Genomic DNA, 19,831 nt, shown 5'->3' on the forward strand with positions numbered 1-19,831 from the left:
ACCCCCATCGTTCTGCCCGGACACTGAGGTCCAGCTCTGAGGGCCTTCTGGCGGTTCCCTCACTGCAAGAAGTAAGGTTACAGGGAACCAGGCAAAGAGCCTTCTCAGTAGTGGCGCCCTCCCTGTAGAACACCCTCCCATCAGATGTCAAGGAAATAAACAACTATCTGACTTTTAGAAGACATTTGAAGGCAGCCCTGTTTGGGGAAGTTGTTAATGTTTTATGTTTTATCATGTTTTAATATTCTGTTGGGAGCTGCCCAGAGTGGCTGGGGAAACCCAGCCGGATGGGCTGGGTATAAATAATAAATTATTAGTTGTTGGCATCCGTCTGTCTCAAGAGAAAATGGAGTGCAAACTAAATGCCTTAAACCATGACATCCAAGCCACAGCCCCTTTGAAAACCTCTTGGGTAGGATGTGTGCTAATGAGATCATCAAGGCATGGGGTGGGTGGGTAGAGAACTCCAAACTGGAGTAGGCTAGCAGATTATGGTAAATCAGGGAGTCAGCAAACTTTTTCAGCAGGGGGCCGGTCCACTGTCCCTCAGACCTTGTGGGGGGCCAGACTATATTTTTTTGTTTTGGGGGGGGGGAATGAACAAATTCCTATGCCCCATAAATAACCCAGAGATGCATTTTAAATAAAAGCACACATTCTACTCATGTAAAAACACGCTGATTGCTGGACCGTCTGCAGGCCAGATTGAGAAGGTGATTGGGTCAGATCCGGCCACTGGGTCTCAGTTTGCTTACCCATGTGGTAAATCCTGGCAATGTTTTAAATGGAACCCTAAATCTAAAAAAAGCCCTGTCCCCCCCCCCCATTGTGGCTAAATTTGTCTTAGTGAAACTTTTTGCAGTTTCCCACAGTGGCAGAAGATTCAGTCAATCAAGCAGAATCGAGGACTTCAAGCACGTTTCCCTGTACACTTGAATGAGTAAAAAAGACAAGGTTTAATTTAACTCTGAATTAGGTAGCTAATTTTCCTCTGGATCTTGGCTGTCTTCTCCCTATTATTCTTCCCACCCAATGGGAACTTTTCCATCAGCCTTCTGCTGTCTATCAGCTTTTCCATTTGCGCTGGAGCTTAAAGGATCACTCCAATTTTCCAGCCTTTCTTTCTTCTTTTTTGCTATTGCAACTATCAAGAAGCCAGAGAAACACTGTATTCCACAGAATGCAACAGAGGAATGGATTGCCTACTCCCAAAATATGGTTCTCCACAGAGTTGGCCCAACTGCACCATACTGACAGCTGTTTGTAGGTTTGACCCAGGTATGCTCATTGCAATAAGAGGTGCTGCAGCTCACCTTGAATGCCTCCCTTGTTCTCTTATAATGGCAATGGTGCCCACCTGAGAAGTGCTGGAACTAAGTTCTGGTGAGTTCCAGCTGAAAAAAGCCCTGGGTCCTCTATCTGCACTTCCTGTATTCTCCATCCAAAAGGCAGGATATTATCAATAACATGGCATCCATGCTTGCCTACCCGATATTAGAATTCCTGCTCCATGATTGCAGTCATGGGATTTTTGTCTATCACATGCCGGTGTATGTTTTGACTCCACAGAGTGGGAAGTAATTGCGACTGGATGTTTGTGTGACTGTGTTCCATGAAGTGGGACTATTGTCCTTTGTTCTTTCTCTTTGCTGTCTGATGCTAGAGAGAGAGGGAGCCATGTTGCAGTGCTCCGTGTGTGTTTATATGTAAATAAAGTAGATTAGCCAAAATGCTGAGTTACTGAGGTCTGTTATGCATGATGCGCAAACTCTGCGGATCCCTAAGTGTGCCGGTGTCGGTTGGCATCAGTCGCTGTGATGTTCGGGCTGAAGAAAGCTTATGAAGCTCCCAAATGATTGACCAGGAGGGAGAGAACATGCCAGTCGGGCATGTGTCTCTACCAGGGTCCTATTCGAGGGTAGGCTGAGCTCCTGACACCCTCAAGATGATTCCCTGCAGAAAATGCCCCAGTATCGCCTTCCCCAAGCTGGCGCTCTCCAGATGTTTTGGAGTACCACCAGTTTCAACCAGCCAGCTGGGGCTGTTGGGAATTGTTGTTTGAAACCTTTGCAGAGTACTAAGTTGACCAAGGGCATCTTAGAGGTCTTAAATCATGACCTTGGGCCTCTGAGAATTTTGCCTTGTGTTGGAACATACCTGGATTCCCTTCAGGTTCATCCTTCGGATTCGAGGCTGATTGGGCAGGAAGAACTTGCTGTCGTCTGGAGACTCCTCAGAGGTTGAGGAATCGTCTGCCTCCTGGCCGTTGATCCTGGGGCTGGGAGCTCGAGAAATCACAGTGAGGGGCAGATTCCTTGGTAAGCTCTGGAAGCAAACGGAAGGAAGACTTTAGTGATCGGAGAGCTCAATGTGGCTCCCTAATTAGAACTGCAGTCCTAACCTCACATACCTGGGAGGAAGCTTCTTTGAATTCAGTAGGACTCAATTCTGTGTAGACATGGTAGAGTTGCCACCAAGAGACGATTAGGAGAAGCTTCCTAATGGTAACAGCTGTGGAAGTGGTGGTCCCAGCAGGCAATGGGATTTAGGCAGAGGCTGGCCACCATCTGGGATGTGGTGGTTGCATCCTGCATCTGCAGCGTCTTGTACTGAGCAGGGAGTTGGAATAATCAACCTCCAAGGTCCCTTCGGGCTCTAGGATTCTAGCATTCGAATACTGCACTTCAAAATAATTCACCCAGTGCACTGGTGGGGAGCCTGTGGCCCTCCAGATGTTATTCTACTCCAGCTCCCACCAGCCCCAGATAGTAGAGTCCAAAGGGACCCTGAGTGTCATCTAGTCCAACCTTCTGCAATGAAGGAATCTCATCTAAATCTTCCCTGGTCATCCACCCTCTGCCATTCAAAACCTTCAAGGAAGGAGAGTTCCAAATACAGTGGTACCTCGCAAGACGAATGCCTCGCAAGACGAAAGAGTTTTTCGTCTTTTGAGTTGCTTCGCAAGACGAATTTCCCTATGGGCTTGCTTCGCAAGACGAAAACGTCTTGCAAGTTTGTTTCCATTTTCTTAAAACCGTTAATACCCAGGGTGCATACTGGGGGTGCAGTTGCGACTTGACTTCGAGGAGCAACTCATAGCACGCGGGGTGGTAGCCTTTTTTGAGGTTTTTGAAGACTTTGGTGATTTTTGAAGCTTTTCCAAAATCTGTGCTTCGCAAGACGAAAAATTCGCAAGACGAAAAAACTCGCAGAACGAATTAATTTCGTCTTGCGAGGTACCACTGTATATGGACCATGGGCTAATGTCCCAGAGCTGACAAGTTCTAGGATTGCTTCAAGATGTTCCCAGAGCCCTCTCCTAGTCCTGCCCATTTTTCGTCAGTGCCACCCTGCTTGGAGGATATTCTTGACCTGGGACCCAGGGAAGGATTCCTGAGGGTTGCAGGTGCATGGATGCTGCATTCGCACGTTAGGATTCTCATTGCACACTTAAACAAATATTGGCTGTAAACATACCCCCCCCAAAAAAAATTTCAATGTGTGATGTGACACAGAGCAAGAACCTCCACTGGCTCTACCTGATCAAAGAAGTTGTCCTTAGAGAGACGCCTAAGTTTGCACTCCATGTTAAAGATGCAGGCTTCCTTCCGGACCACCTCGATTCGGAGCTCATCGTTCTTTTCCTCAAGCTCCCGGATCTGCTTCCGGTACTTATCCTTCTCAATCAGACACTGGGAATACTGGGCTTGCGCCTCATCCCGCGAATGGAATGCCTTTGAAAGCAAAGAGAGTTGGATGAATTTGTTCTTGCACAGATCCCTTCATATGACGTGAAATTTATTACGGTCAGAGACCAGCTTGAGAAACACAAATGGAACTACAATCCCAATAGCAAAACATTTAAAACAATATACAACAATGGATTTTAAGTTTAAAAGTGTGAAAGGCATATAAATGCATAAAAACGTTAAGATAGACAACCTAGCGTGGAGACATGGATCTTTTGGCTTGCAACCAGGTGGCGGAATAAAAAGCCATAAAATATGAACTGTTTGTTCTTCTTGACCCTGAGGCCACTGGGCGAGGAGAGGATACTTCCACGCTTGACAGGGAGACATCGTTCCACAAAATGTTTTGCCTCCCTCTTCCCCAAAACGGGAGCTGCAAACATTCCTGTAAGAACTCTCTGCTCGGCTCCCACTCCGATTCCTTCCCTGACTTCTCTCCCTCCCTCCCCAACTCTTGTGGTTCCAAGTACCTGGTCTCTCTCCTTCTCCACTTCTTCCAGCTGAATCATCACCGTGTTCATCCGATGCTTGTACATTTCGCAGTCCTTCCCCAGAGTGGAGCATTTCAACTCCAGTTCTTGTTTCTCCTCGAGGTACTACAAAGGAATCAATCAATAAGCACAGGGCACCAAGGCGATCGATGAAGGGCTAGCCTGCTCCAAAGCGGGGAACCCCTGCTGATCTATCTCCGCATGTCAGGGCGCCAGGTAGCAGCGAGGCAAGAGGGTTTGGGGGGTACTGAGTCCCATGGCCTTGGTATTTCTCTGAAATCTGTTTGCAAGGCCTCGTTGCAGACAGTGCCTCCATTAGAAGAGTTGGTCAAGCAGTACCATAATAATGTTGTTGTTGCTGTTGATGGGGTAGGCTGCATAACTGGGGCATCCTTTGCACAGTGTGTAAAATGAGTATCATATTGCTGGATAACCAACAAGATAAAATGTTATATGCTGCTCGTGGAATAATTAAGCATCTTTTAAAGATGGGACATGGATGGCGCTGTGGGTTAAACCACAGAGCTTAGGACATGCTGATCAGAAGGTCAGGGGTTCAAATCCCCGTGACGGGGTGAGCTCCCATTGTTCAGTTCCAGCTCCTGCCAACCTAGCAGTTTGAAAGCACGTCAAAGTGCAAGTAGATAAATAGGTACCGCTCCGGCGGGAAGGTAAACGGCATTTCTGTGTGCTGCTCTGGTTCTCCAGAAGCGGCTTAGTCATGCTGGCCACATGACCCGGAAGCTGTACGCCGGCTCCCTCGGCCAATAAAGCGAGATGAGCGCCGCAACCGCAGAGTTGGCCACGACTGGACCTAATGGTCAGGGGTCCCTTTACCTTTACTAAAGATGGCAGACAAATAGCCCTATGGTGTTATGTTCAGGGGCTTAGTGAGGACAGAAAGCCAGCCTGTCGATCCTTTGCCTGCAGCCTAACACAGTAAAACACATTATTTCATGAACAGTGTTAGTGAGGAGGAAGAGGGGACCACGTGTGACAGAACACAGCAGCTGGCTTTGTGCAAAAGAGTTGCCAAGCAAGGGCAATGATAATTCTTTTCAGCTCTCCCACAGTTCTGGTTTTGATGCGAATGGAAATCTTGCCCTGGCTCTAAGAATGCCATTGGGCACTTTGCTGGATGCGCCACACCTCCTACGCCAAACCGCTAGATCTAGATTAAGCTTCCTGCTTCTGTTCTTAGAGCCTCTTGCTTTCCCCCTCACCTTATCTCGGAGGTCCTCCGCATGGCGGGTCTCTTCCTGAAGGTTAAAGATCTTGTTGACCAACTCCTGGCGATCCTCCAGGGCCTCTTTGCGGTCGTGTTCTAGAATATCCAAAATGGCTTTGTCTGAATCCGGCAAGCTGGGTTTCCCAGCCTGAAAGACATTTGTGCAAAAGGCGTAGATAGAGGCCAGTGGTGGGTGGAAGGAACAGGGAAAGGAAAGAAGAGACACGGATCACAGGGAGAGAAAACGAAAGGTGGATCTTTCCTTAGATTGTAGGCATCTTCAGGAAAACAAACAAAGAAACCCCGTGCCAATCTCACAGGGCAAAGTAAATATTGCTTTTCCGTGCTATATTTTATAACATAGCCTTTGATATATTTTAGCCTGCATCCTATCTGGAGGGCATCTAGAAACATGCACTGCCATGATCACAGTCCTTTTAGCACGGATCCCAGTGGGTTCTGCCAAAGCTCTCCCAGCCCCCTTTAATGGATGTGCATGACACAAGCGGTGCGAATGCGCCATCCTAAGCACTCCTGCATTCTCCAACCCTCCACCCCCTTTCCCAGGGGGTATCTGTGCACATGCAATCCCAGTGAGAGATACACATCATGCTCTATGTTCGGAAAGCATAAGCTCCACTCAGCCCAGGTACCTGTCCCTGCCAGCGAAAGCCACTGTCACATCTTTGCCTCTGGGAGGAATGGGTTTTTAAAAAGCTTGCTGAGAGCATGCACCCATGCGCTCCTTTTCTTCAGATTTCAACACGCTCTTCAGGCTAGAAGTAAAATCTCAGCGTGGCAGGCAGAGGAGCAGCTGCTGCTGCTGCGAGATTAAACCTGCTATTAAGCATTATGAGATTTTTGCTCTTTTAAGAAGAAAATTTTACAGGCTGTTTACCAACACATCCATCTTCAGACGCCAGGACAGGTGATTGCAGGGTGCATATAATCACAGAGGAGGTGTAGAAAAGCCTGCAGGAGTCTATAATTGAAGAGACACAGGCAGGTGCATTCTCCGAGTTCAGATCCTTGCTCCATCTAGCTCAGTATGGCCTGCACTGACTGGCAGAAACTCTCCAGGGTTTCAGGCAGCAGGTCTCTCCCAGCCCTACCTGAGGGGTTGCAGTTGGGACCTTTTGGGGTCACAGCAGATTTCTCTCCCACTGGACTATGGCTCTAAAGCGTTAGGCTACGTCCGGTGGTCACCGTTAGTGTGATAAACAGAAACGGGCAGAAAGCTCTTTCTTTCTTTCTTTCTTTCTTTCTTTCTTTCTTTCTTTCTTTCTTTCTTTCTTTCTTTCTCTCCCCCATCTTTATTAATAATCTTGCAATACATTACATATATATAGAACATCTCATAAAATAAATTAAAATTTCAATCATATACATAAAAAAGAGAAAAACAAAAACATATACTTATCTTTTCTTACATATTTATAAACCTTAAGCTTCGGCTGTATTCAGCTGTATTTATGCTGCTTTTTATGCGATTATTAACAAAGAGCGTTAACCAAAATTATTAACAAAAAATATCATAAAAGCTTTGGGCTTCCTGTCAATTCCCGTCGTATGATTTTATTCTGATATTCTGATAGTGAATGTACCTGCCACCATTTCTCTGTTCTTTATATATTCTCCAATAGATTCTTACAGCAATTTGTACCATCAGTCTTATTTGTCATATATTTCTTTATCCAAGGTCAATCAATAAACAGACGGCCAGAAAGCTCTGACTTTTCGAACATTCCGCCAAACAGGGTTTTGGGAGGGGGCAAAAGATGGGTTCAGTTACTCGCTGCTTCACCTTTCTGGGCTGCCGCCACCCATGTTTTGCAGTGACAGCAGCTCCCCTCTGTGTGGCTTTACCAAACGTAGGCTAGCATCACCCGTAAGGGGCTTCTGGAGGACAAACTGTGTCCAACCCACAGAAGGACATGCACCATTTCCCCCCCCCCAATAATGCTCCTCGGAACAATGATACGACGATGCGTCATCGCTCACACGGTCAGATTTGGTTAGCTACTCTAAGGGTATTTATGCAGAAGGTTGCGGGATGTGCATTCATTTATTAGATTGATTTAAAATGGCCACCGGGCAGGAGGGCTACATTATTTCTATCCTGGAGGCAGTATGCGGATAAGCCCTCAAATGTGTCCTTTGTCCATTAGGTTTTAAAACTGGATTGTTAAAAATACAGTGAACGCTCAGGTTGTGAACGTGAACCATGTGGGATGCATGTTCGCAACCTGCAGCGTTCGCAACCCACATCTGTGCATCTGGGTTGTGATTCAGCGCTTCTGCGCATGCGCAAAGTGCAATTTAGAGCTCCTGCGCATGGATGACTGCTGAAACCTGGAAATAACCCGTTCCAGTACTTCCGGGTTTCGGCGGGTGCGTAACCTGAAAAACCGGAACCTGAAGCGGCTGTAACCTGAGGTAATGACTGTATAAGTTTTTATGGACGTGCATGAATAAGTTCAATATAATGGAATCAAGAGGGGGAGGGGAGGGAAGTCAACCAAAAAAACCATGGTTTTTGATTTTGTATTGTTCTTGCTATTAATTGGAAAATTAATAAAATGTCAACAAACAAAAAAGGTATCCTTTGTCCCACAGAGCAGGGTTTGAAAGCACAAGCAGAGAGGTTCTTAAATTGTGCAGAGCCATTTGAGAAGAAGTTGCTGGATCAGGCCAGTGACCCATCTAGTGCAGCATCCTGCTCTCACCGTGGCCCAATGAGATGCCCATTAAGGGAAACCTGCAAGCAGGATTTGAGGACAAGAGCAACTCTCCACTCCTTCAGTTTCCAGCAACTGGGATTCATAAGCATCGCTGCCTCTGACTGGGGGCAGAGCATAGAAATCATGGCTAGTAGCCATCAATAGCCCTCTCCTCCACGTTTCTGGAAAATTACACTGTGAACAGTCCCTGAAGTCATCCTCCCTGCTGCCGACTAGAACAAATGTTCACTTCGCGACTCTTCCCCCCTCTCCCTTCAGGTGTCCAAAAATAATCCCATAAACTAGGAGTTGAAAGGTACAGATACGTGACAAGCAAAGAATAAAAAGCGTTCGCTTTTTTAAAGTCCCTGACACAGCCATCCACTGCTCTGCTATGAGATCTCAGATCCAAACCCCACAGAACTCTTCATCCTACGCACTTCTTTTTCCCCAAAATTAAGTCCCGCTGAGTTCAAGGGGGACGTGCATATCTCTGTGTAGTTGTTTCTCTACTGCACTCCTGGGTGAGCCAATCTGTCTGGCTCCAATTAATTACAACTTTATTTCTTCACTGCTTTGTTTCCAGCTTGTGATTAAGCTCAAGTTAGTCATGCTGATTAACTGATTAACGCTCTCACTCTTCCAAATTATTAGTTGCAAGGCATCTCCCGGGAAGATGGCAGAAGGGAATATGGGGAGGGTCGTCTCAGATGGAAGGTGGAATGCGCCGAAAGTGAATGAGCCAGAGGGTTGCTGGGTTACCCGAGAGGCAAGCTATGCACATGCTTAGGGCACGAGCAAAGCAGCTACACTGAAGAAGAACATTTAAAAAGAAAAAAAGAATCTGACATTTGATATTTCAAAAAAAAAAAAAAAGCATTGATGTCATCACGGGAAAAATCAGAACCTTGTTAAAGAGTTTCTTACACTCCAACAAAAATTCTTTTCCCATTTTGCTCTTCTCTGCTTATTACTCGCTTATCCCCACCCAAAGCCAGGGGAATCATACTAATGTAGATTGAAATAATGTGAACAAATTGAATCCGGCAATGTGTTGCAGGAAATATATGTTTTGCTTAATTTTTTAATTTTTTAAATTTTATTTTACGGTTTAATAAATAATAACGAGAACAATTTTATTCTTTGTACCCCGCCCATCTGGCTGGGTTGTCCCAGCCACTTTGGGTGGCTTCCAACACCTATAAAAACACAAGAAAAGGTCAAACAACTTCCCAGTACAGGGCTGCCTTCAGGTGTCTTCTAAAAGTTGTGTAGTTCTTTACCTCCTTGGCATCTAACAGGGGTGGAGGGGTGTTCCACGGGATGGGTGCCACTGCCAAGAAGGCCCTCTGCCTGGTTCCCTGTGGCTTCACCTTTCACGGTGAGGGAACCGCCAGCAGACCCTCAGAGGTGGAGCTCAGTGTCTGGGCTGAACCACGCCTTGGGCTGGTTAAACAATCTATTGCTTTTTAAATGTGTTTGTGGAAGGGGGCTGTTGGCTGTTGCTGTTGTTATGATAGGTCTTTTGTGTTTTCATTATGTATTTTTATTATGTAAACCACCCTGTGATCTTCAGATGAAGGGCGTTATATAAATTTAATAAAAATAACCAGCCAGAAATTAATCCTTTCTCACCTGAATTATGGACTGTAACTCCTGGATCTTGGTCTTCAACATCTCATTTTCTCGCTCCAGTTCCAGAACTTGTTCCCTCTTTGGCCGGTTTTCAATGTCATTCTTGAGCTTCAGGGACTGGTTTCTCTCGAGCTTACATTCCTCTTCCACTTTGTTCAGCCAGTGCTTCAGCTGGTCAATCTACCAGTGTAGAGCGAATGTGTGTGATAGAGAGGGAAATAAGCAAAGAAACATCAAATAAACGCTTGTCCCCTAAAACTAGACTCCACACTGATGAATGGTGTGCACAGCCTATGTTTCAAAAGGCGGAACATTGTGACTGATGAGAAGCCCTGCCTAAAGACATCAGATTCATTCAGCTTTTGGACTTTGGGTTTATTAAAACCCCGAATGTGTCTTCGTTTTATACCATTTTAACTGTTGTCGTTTCCCCCAAAAGAATCCTGGGAACTATAGTTTTGTGAGAGTGCTAGTAGTTCTCAGTTGGAGATCACCATGTTTTCTAACAGAACTAGTGTTCCCGTGGGTCCTTTGGGAGAGAATGTGTCAGGGCCGGACTGAGGAGGAACGGTGGGGGCTGTGCCCCTTCTCCTGAACCTTCCTGAGAACAAGAAGACAGTATAGATTTAGAACAGTGGTTTGAAGAAGGACATAGTTCAGAGAATGTAGAGGGGGAAAGCTGGGAAATATTGGAAGAGGAAGCAGAAACACTGGGGGAAAGACAGCTGAGAGACCCAGCGTCTTTGGAGAGCATTTGGGGGGGGGCCTCCCCCAGGACTAGACGTGCAGTGAGAGTAGCCAAACAGAAATCTCAGAGACAGAAAGCCCAGGGATGATGTAGGATAAGAGAGATGGGGGGAGGGACTTTACTTGGAGCAACGCCATTATTAGGGAAGCCTGCATTCCTTTGTCATTCTCTGTGAATTATTGAATATATTGCTTGGTAAGAGCATTTATAATTTCTCTGATTCTGGGCTGCCACCATGGGAGGGATCTGGTTCCCTGAAGCCTGATGGAATGATTCATAAACCAGTATAAGGGCAGATTTGGTTGGACTCCAGTTCCCATCATCGCTGGCTATGCTGGATGGGGCTGATGGGAGTTGGAGCCCAACATCTGGAGGGCTGTAGGTTCTCCATTTCTGTCTTTGACAAATGGGCAAAGAAGATATTTGCAGTCAGATGTGGAGTCAAAACAGCCCCTCTTCTCTTTCCGAAATCCCTCTCTCACCTCGAGCTGGAGGTCCCGGCTTCTCATCACCGCCATGTTCTTCTCTTCGCTCAGCTGGGCATACCTCATTGCCAGGTTGTAGTTTTCGTCCTTCACCTTGACGAGCTCGTCGTTGTAGTTGTTCCTTTCCTCTTTCATCTTGTTGTACCTCTCCTGGAAGGTCAGCAGCTCCTTCAGGTTGAGCTTCAGCTGCTTCCGCTCATCCTCCATCTGGCGGGATTTGGCCAGGAGCTCGCAGCGCTGAGCATCCTTGGTCTTGACCTGCTGCTGCAGCTTAATGATCTCGTTCATCAGGAAATGGGTGAGGCCTTCGTGACCCTCTTCTACTGAAATGGAAAGGAGACGGACACAGGGTACCAGGGCTACGTGGCTTGACAGGGTTACATTGCAGAAAGTGAGTAGCAGAGCATGGATCGAGGTGATGAAGAGAGAACCAGAGTCCTCTGGTCCAAACAAAACAGAAGAATCTAAGAGGAGCCTGCTGGATCAGGCCAGTGACCCACCTAGTCTAACATCCTGTACTCACAGTGGCCATCCAGATGCCTATGGGAAACCCACAAACAGGATCCGAGCACAAGAGGTTTCCAGCAACTGGTATTCAGAAGCATTACTGCCTGCGACCCTGGAGGCAGAACATTGCCACCATGGTTAGCAGCTATTGGTAGCCCTCGCCTGCATGAATTTGTCTAGTCCTCTTCTAAAGCCATCCAAGTTGGTGGTCATCACCTTAATCTCCCAACACTCAGATAACCTTAGATTTATTTGGAGAATCAAACCCCATGACCCCAGACTGGGGGGTGCAGGATGCTTGGTGAGAGGAAGGACCCTTGGATTGATTCAGAAAGGCAGGGTTAGATGTCACTGGACTCCAACTCCTATCAGCCCTAGCCAGCCTGGCCAATGGTCAAGGGTGATGGGAGTTGTAGTTGAGAAACATCTGGAGGGACCACCAACCACACAGCTTCCCCACCTGATTGTCCTGCTGCTCTGATCCTCCTCCCCACTTTGCCAGTCTTGGCCCCATTGGTGCTCTGCATAAGAACCGGGAAAGCTCATGCAGACCTTTTTATTCATGATTTTCCTTGCAATGATTCTGCTTCCCCCACTGAGCCCTGGTAAGGCTGGATCTAACTTACCAACAATGGTAGAAAATCGCCGTGTCGGCTCCTTCCCTGTCACCAGTTTGTACAGTTCTGGGTAGTAAAATTCTAGGCTTTCTAGGAAAACCACATAGCCCCTCTCTCCTTTCGTGTGGAGGATGTCCAGCAGCCGACCTAGAGGGAGACCAAGACAGGACATCTGGATGAGAAGAGGGAGGAGAACTCTCGTTTCATTAACTTTCCAATATAATTTGAAGAGGGTGTACAAAAGTGGCACAGAAAGTTTGAAATGGCTATATCTAAAGCACCTTTCCTAGGTCTCTTAGAGGTCTCCCAGGTCTCCCTGTATCTCCTTCTATATCTAAAGCACCTTTCCTAGGTCTCTTAGAGGTCTCTTAGAGGTCTCCCTGTATCTCCTTCTATATATCTAAAGCACCTTTCCTAGGTCTTTTAGAGGTCTCTTAGAAGTCTCCTAGGTCTCCCTGTGTCTCCTTCTATAGCTAAAGCACCTTTCCTAGGGCTGCTATATGTCTGGATTTCAAAGACGAAATTGGCGTTCAAAAGGCAGTGCTTGTCCTGGATCTTAGGCAAGTCAATTGAAAAATTGTGGGGGTTTTTTTTGTGTCTTTGTAAAAAATAGCTCAACAGCTCTGGGATTTGTCCAGAAAAAGCTCAACAGCTTTTGGTGTGTCCTGGTTTAGGAATATGGCAAACCTTTCCCCAACATGCAATTTAAAGTTCCCAAAAACACTAAATGTCTCTCCCAATGTACCCAGGGTCAGCTTTTCACTTGCTGTAACCCTACCAGGAACCCTGAATTTGGTACAAATGTTCTGACAGAAGACTGGTGCCATTGTAACGTCCGAATCAGTGTAGCTGTGGGCACCTGGCTGTACCTGCTCGGTTGATTTTGGAGAGCAGCATTGGCGAGTTGAGCACTTCATCCTCATCTTGTTCATCAATGACTTTACACTGGCGCAAGTAAGGGGTCAGCTTGGCTGGGTTGATGTAGCGGGTCAACATGTGGCGATTGCACTCAACATTCTCCCAGAGGGCATCCACTTCATCCTTCAGGGTGTCCATACTGAGATCATCCATTTCTGATTCTATTCCCTAGAAAACGATGGTGAGAAGAAGAGGATGGACAGGTCAACGAAGAGAATACCGTATTTTTCGCTCTATAAGACGCACCAGACCATAAGACGCACCTAGTTTTGGGAGGAGGGAAACAAGAAAAAAAATATTCTGAATCTCAGAAGCCAGAACAACAAGAGGGATCGCTGCGCAGCGAAAGCAGCGATCCCTCTTGCTGTTCTGGCTTCTGGGATAGCTGCACAGCCTGCATTCGCTCCATAAGACTCACACACATTTCCCCTTACTTTTTAGGAGGGAAAAAGTGAGTCTTATAGAGCAAAAAATACGGTAATTAGGGAAGTTCTGTACCCTGTTGGTAAAAAGCATCAACAGAAGGTGCACATGAATTTTATCAGGAAAGGTTACTCTGCTTCTATATGAACTAGGGCTGGTGATTTATCTCAGCCTCACCAGCAAGCACGAGGGCGCATCTTGGCAGGTGTTGCCACATTTTCATCCCAAAAGCCCTCCAAAAATATCCACCATTGCTAGGGTTGCCAGGTCAGGAGCGTCCCAGGACCTGAGATTTCAGGGACCAAACCTGACAGGGGAAGCCCCTGGTGATTTCTCCTCTGCACTCCCTCCCATCACTTAGCCTTGGAGATGGAGGTTAATTGGGAGAGAGGAGGCTGGAGTAGGATTTTAATACTGTTGATGATTCTAGTAAGTTTTTGACAAGCCTGGAAATTTTGATGGATTTTGATATTTTAAAATTGTTTTTAATATTTTTTCTACTGTACCAGGAGTAAGGGTCTATATTTCAGGGGGCAGGTGGGCTGGGGTTTTTTTAGATAGATGTTCTGTCTGTCGGATGTTTTGTATAAAAACACACTTGTCATTTGTCAAACAATAATGACCAATAACACCCCCCCCAAGGCATAGATAATTGATAGCCTTGCCTGAACATCTTACACAACACAGACAAGTGGTGAGAGGTGAAGCGAAGAAAGATTGGTTTGAGGAAACATGTTTTTAATTTTAATTTTAATTTTCCTTTATTGATAAGGATCCAGAATTGCTGGGCCCTCTGCTGCTGTAACATTTCTGGTTTTACATTCATGCGACTAAACTGATTGTTGTGTGTTATTATTTCTACAGCTATTCTTAATCAAGTTGGATCCCTTGTAGTGCAAGTTTCCCTCCTTCCTTCCTTCCTTCCTTCCTTCCTTCCTTCCTTGGGTGAAAGGAAGCTGTCTTCACTTCAAGCAAGGCTGCAAGAAGATATTCAAAAGGCTCCTAACACATTTCAATTTTAGCACATTTGCTCTCTGACAATATTCTATATTCTATAGCCTCTGATTTGAGTGCCACTTAAGGTACACGCGACACCTTGCGAAAACTACTCGAGTGTCATGGAAACGTCTCAGCGTTGGTCGCAAACCGCAGGTGTGAAGTCATCAATGTGGCCTGACTCAAAATGAGAGGGGGGGTATGTCATATGCATGTCTTAAAAGAAGATAACCAGAACAGCAAAGGGTTTGCTTGCTTTAGGGCATTTCACACACACACACACACACACAAACACCATGCTTAGCATATAACAGGAGCTTTTATTTGTGGATCAGCCTTGTCTAATTCAGCTATTGCAGGCATGTCCAACAGGTAAATCGTGATTTTCTGGCAGATCACCGGACATCTGTGGTAGATCACTGGCTCCCCCTCAAAGACGCTCAACATCTTAGGCTCCCCTAAAAAAAGCTCAACCACTATGACCTGAACCCCCCAAAAAGTGTGTGTGTGGGGGTAGATCACTGCCAGTTTTTAACTCTGTGAGTAGATCACAGACTCTTGGGAGTTGGTCACTCCTGATCTATTGCATGCCTATGATTTCAAAGTTCTCCACTGCAGGGATGAGAAAGAGTGGAGCAATTTTGCCCCCAGTGCATCTCTCATAGGGACTAACTTCCTTGCAGATCACGCCAAATGCACATGTGCTTCTGCTTGAACAAATCGGCTTGCAGCTAGAACTCTGGTTTCTTTTTTCCAGGAGCAAACAGCAACTGCACTCCATGGAGTGTGTGTCTGTGTGTTGAAGGAGAGGGAGAGCACTCTATACACCAGGCAGCCACATAGTGCAGGTTAGGCCTAATACTTCACTTCAAGAAATATGAAGATGCCCTCCCATCAGATGTCAAAGAAAGAAACAACTATCTGACGTTTAGAAGATATCTGAAGGCAGCCCTGTTTAGGGAAGTTTTCAATGACTGGTGTTTTAATGTATTTCTAATCTTTTGTAGCTGCCCAGAGTGGCTGGGGAAACCCAGACAGATGGGTGGGGTAACAACAACAACAACAACAACAACAACAACAATGGCATGCATCAAGAGACCCAAAGAATAGTTGGGGTCTCCCAGTTTAAAGGCAGAGGAAAACCACAGCTTCTAAGGGCACTCATTGTGAATGAAGGAATCTGTGAGAGGGCTGCAGTCCAGCTGTTTCACTGCTTAAAAATGAAGGGTTCCTTGTTGGAGGTTGCACATAGTGGGGTAGGAGAGGTCAAAATAATGCCAATATGTTTCACCTCTGGCAACCAATGTGCCCCTTTGGATTTGTATAGCAGATGAGTCTGGAAAGCTGGGGACACAAATTTTCGCGGCCCTCTCGCAGCTATGGTGGCTCATTTGCCAGAAGCGATGTTATTTTGCGTTATCTCTAGAAGGGTATACTTGATTCCAATCAAACGGAGCCTCCTGGAGCACAATATACATCAATGAACAATATACGTTGGGATGCCGCACCATACCAGGGTGGAGAACAATAGGTCAAGCAGGGCTGTGCGTGAGAGAAAAGTGTGTCTGAGTTTTGGACGCCACTGGAAGATGGAGACACAGAGATGTGTCTTGCTATGTGCTGGACCCAAGTCTGTGAGTTGGGGGCTTCCCTGGAAACCAAATGGAGAAGTAAGATCTCTCTTTAAAAATATATATATATACTTTCCAGATATATACATTTCACTGATTTTACAGTCATTTTGACATTTTAAAACTTGACTTCCTTCCCCCTCTTTCTGAGGTTCCTTAAATTTATTTTTAATATCTTCTGCAAATCCAAAGTAACTTAATCTGCTCATTTATTCATCTACTTTAAATATATACTCCTATAAAACTGCAAGTTATTACAATAATCCTGCCAATGTTCTTATTCACTTACAGTTTGTTTGTAAATATTCCGTAAACCCTTTCCATTCTTTTATAAAAAGTTTGTTATCTTGATTTCTTATTTTTCCGGTAAGTTTCGCAATTTCTGCATATTCCATAGATTTTTGTATGCATTCCTCCTTTGCTGGGACTTCTTCTTTCCATGTTTGGGCAAGTAACATTCTTGCCGCTGTAGTCGCATACATGAATAAATTTATATACAATTTAGGTAGTTCTATCCCTATAATTCCCAAGAGAAAGGCTTCTGGGTTTGTTTGTTTTTACAAATGTTATTTTAAACATCCTTTTCATTTCATTGTATATCATTTCCTAATAAGCTTTAACCTTACTACAAGACCACCACATACAATAAAAAGAACCTTCTTTTTATTGCCAAAACAAACAAGATGAATTTTAACAGGGAGAAATGTAAAGTATTGCACTTGGGCAAAAAAATGAGAGGCACAAATACAAGATGGGTGACACCTGGCTTGAGAGCAGTACATGTGAAAAGGATCTAGGAGTCTTGGTTGACCACAAACTTGACATGAGCCAACAGTGTGACGCGGCAGCTAAAAAAGCCAATGCAATTCTGGGCTGCATCAATAGGAATATAGCATCTAGATCAAGGGAAGTAATAGTGCCACTGTATTCTGCTCTGGTCAGACCTCACCTGGAGTACTGTGTCCAGTTCTGGGCACCACAGTTCAAGAAGGACACTGACAAACTGGAACGTGTCCAGAGGAGGGCAACCAAAATGGTCAAAGGGCTGGAAACGATGCCTTATGAGGAACGGCTAAGGGAGCTGGGCATGTTTAGCCTGGAGAAGAGGAGGTTAAGGGGTGATATGATAGCCATGTTCAAATATATAAAAGGATGTCACATAGAGGAGGGAGAAAGGTTCTTTTCTGCTGCTTCAGAGAAGCGGACACGGAGCAATGGTTCCAAACTACAAGAAAAAAGATTCTACCTAAACATTAGGAAGAACTTCCTGACAGTAAGAGCTGTTTGACAGTGGAATTTGCTGCCCAGGAGTGTGGTGGAGTCTCCTTCTTTGGAGGTCTTTAAGCAGAGGCTTGACAACCATATGTCAGGAGTGCTCTGATGGTGTTTCCTGCTTGGCAGGGGGTTGGACTCGATGGCCCTTGTGGTCTCTTCCAACTCTAGGATTCTATGATTCTATGATTCTTTCTCTTGGGGTGTGAATGCTTTGAGCACCTCCATCCTAAGCTGAGGTTGTGTAGGTGTGTAAATGAAACCATTTATTCAGACTCCATTGTCTCTATTGACCTTCATTCCAAGGAACCAAGCTCTGGGAAAGCATAGCAACCCCTGGAATCTCTTGGTGCTCAGAGATTGGGGTGTGGGCTGTGGGAATGTTCAGGGATGCAGGAGAGCATATGTTGTTTGATTATAGCCTTTCCAACTTGTGTTAACAAGTTCACAATTTAGCAGAGTAACATTCCCCTTTTTAAACTCACAGCGGATGCGTTTGCTCAGGCTCACTAAAGCCTCTATAATAGCTGTTCTGGTATTTCCCCCTTATTCCCTCATAAAAGATAAGACACAACACAGTCTTCTATAAAAGTACAGTGGTACCTCGCGTTAAGAACTTAATTCATTCTGGAGGTCTGTTCTTAACCTGAAACTGTTCTTAACCTGAAGCACCACTTTAGCTAATGGGGCCTCCTGCTGCTGCTGCTGCACCACCACTGTATGATTTCTGTTCTCATCCTGAAGCAAAGTTCTTAACTCGAGGTAATATTTCTGGTAGCGGAGTCTGTAACCTGAGGTATATGTAACCCAAAGTGTATGTAACCCAAGGAACCACTGTATAAAAAGAGTTTACTCACATTCTGTTCACAATCGGATGCCAGAAGGCAGACTTAGCTTAGAAAAGTAACATACACCTGGAAACTACCTCATAAGGAGACAGTCCCTCTGTCCAGCATCTTTGGCTAAGCAGATGTTGCTTCTTTGATGCATGTAGTAAAAAAGAGAGAGATGGCTGCCCTGCCCTGTGCTTTTGGCATTACCTGCACAGGTGAGGCCACACCCACCTCTAGTCACATGCAGAGGAAGTCTGTCCCAGCCCAGAAGGAAACAGGAAGTTTACCTGCTGGCTGGATAAACATTCCTCCCCATGTGTAAACATGTTCACTCTAGGAATGTGGTACTTGACTGCTGTTGTGTTTTACATGCCACATGGGCAACAATACAATAGGTAAAGGTAAAGGTAAAGGACCCTTGAACGGTTAAGTCCAGTCAAAGGCAGCTATGGGGTTGCGGCGCTCATCTCGCTTTCAGGCCAAGGGAGCCGGTGTTTGTCCACAGACAGCTTTCTGGGTCACGTGGCCAGCAGGACTAAACCGCTTCTGGTGCAACGGAACACCATGATGGAAACCAGAGCTCACAAAAACACTATTTACCTTCCTGCCACAGCGCTATCTATTTATCTACTTGCACTGGTGTGCTTTTGAACTGCTAGGTTGGCAGGAGCTGGAGCAGAGCAACAGGAGCTCATTCTGTTGCAGGGATTCGAATCGCCAACCTTCTGATTGGCAAGCCCAAGAGGCTCAGTGGTTTAGACCACATTTACTTATGCAACTGAAACTTTGCGTGGGTGGTGGAAATAAATAAATGGAGAATTGGGGAGTGGGAATGACGGTTGGAAGGTGTCATCCAAGATCTGGCGAGATCTCGTGAAGGCCACATGAGATCTCATAAACCTTTAAAGAGCCCAGTAGGCAAAGCAGAGGGCTTAAAACTCTTTCTGTGGCAGCAAAACCTAGCAAGGTAAGAGTTTTTGAGCCCCCCACCTTGCTTCTTGTGGGAGCCACCCACAACCTTCCACAGACCTTCCATGACCTGTCCAGTAAGGCAGAGATGGTCAAACGCATGTGAGCAGGGCGGTTGCAGAGGTCTTACTGGCTTTGCACAAGTGCAGAGCCAGTGCCAGATTTACATATAAGCTAAACAAGCTATAGCTTAGGGCCCCACTCTCTTGGGGCCCCCAAAAAAAATTAAAGGAAAAAAAACATAGTTCCAAAATATAAGATAAAAAAACAAATAAAATAAAACCTACATACAGCAACAGTGTTTTGTGTTGTGCAGGCTCCTATGATGTAAGTCAAGATCTATACAGGAACATCTCCAATTTAGCTTTCTGGTTGTTCTGTAAGCCTGCTAGCCTGCTCCCTAAAATATCACTGGTTTGCTCCTTTCTATATATAGGGTGCCTACATTCTGCATGGACTTGTTGCATGGCAAGATGTGCAAATGGCTTGAGATACCTATAGGTCCATAAATTACCATATAGCATATAGTCAACACAAAAAAAGTGGCAATTTGTTGTTGACAAAGGACAGCTGGACATAGAAAGGGCCCCATTACCTTCAATAGCTTAA

General features: G+C 45.5%; 1 protein-coding gene across 2 annotated transcripts in view; it reads right to left on the reverse strand.

The window, feature by feature from the left end:
* CARD11 (caspase recruitment domain family member 11) overlaps nt 1-19,831 on the reverse strand; it is a 94,800-nt gene that overhangs the window by 38,103 nt on the left and 36,866 nt on the right. The window contains exons 2-9 of one of the 2 annotated variants that reach the window (XM_083711333.1): nt 13,050-13,266; nt 12,190-12,327; nt 11,054-11,376; nt 9,824-10,003; nt 5,464-5,616; nt 4,220-4,345; nt 3,540-3,734; nt 2,158-2,325 (exon numbers count right to left, since the gene is read on the reverse strand). In XM_083711333.1, coding sequence (XP_083567459.1) covers nt 2,158-2,325; nt 3,540-3,734; nt 4,220-4,345; nt 5,464-5,616; nt 9,824-10,003; nt 11,054-11,376; nt 12,190-12,327; nt 13,050-13,251 — 1,485 coding nt within the window. In that variant the 5' untranslated portion in view covers nt 13,252-13,266. Of the gene's footprint in view, nt 1-2,157; nt 2,326-3,539; nt 3,735-4,219; nt 4,346-5,463; nt 5,617-9,823; nt 10,004-11,053; nt 11,380-12,189; nt 12,328-13,049; nt 13,267-19,831 lie in introns of both variants that reach the window. The other variant, XM_083711332.1, reaches the window with a different exon arrangement.

This window comes from Podarcis gaigeae (genome assembly GCF_964106915.1).
Source record: "Podarcis gaigeae genome assembly, chromosome: 14".
Taxonomy (NCBI): Eukaryota; Metazoa; Chordata; class Lepidosauria; order Squamata; family Lacertidae; genus Podarcis; species Podarcis gaigeae.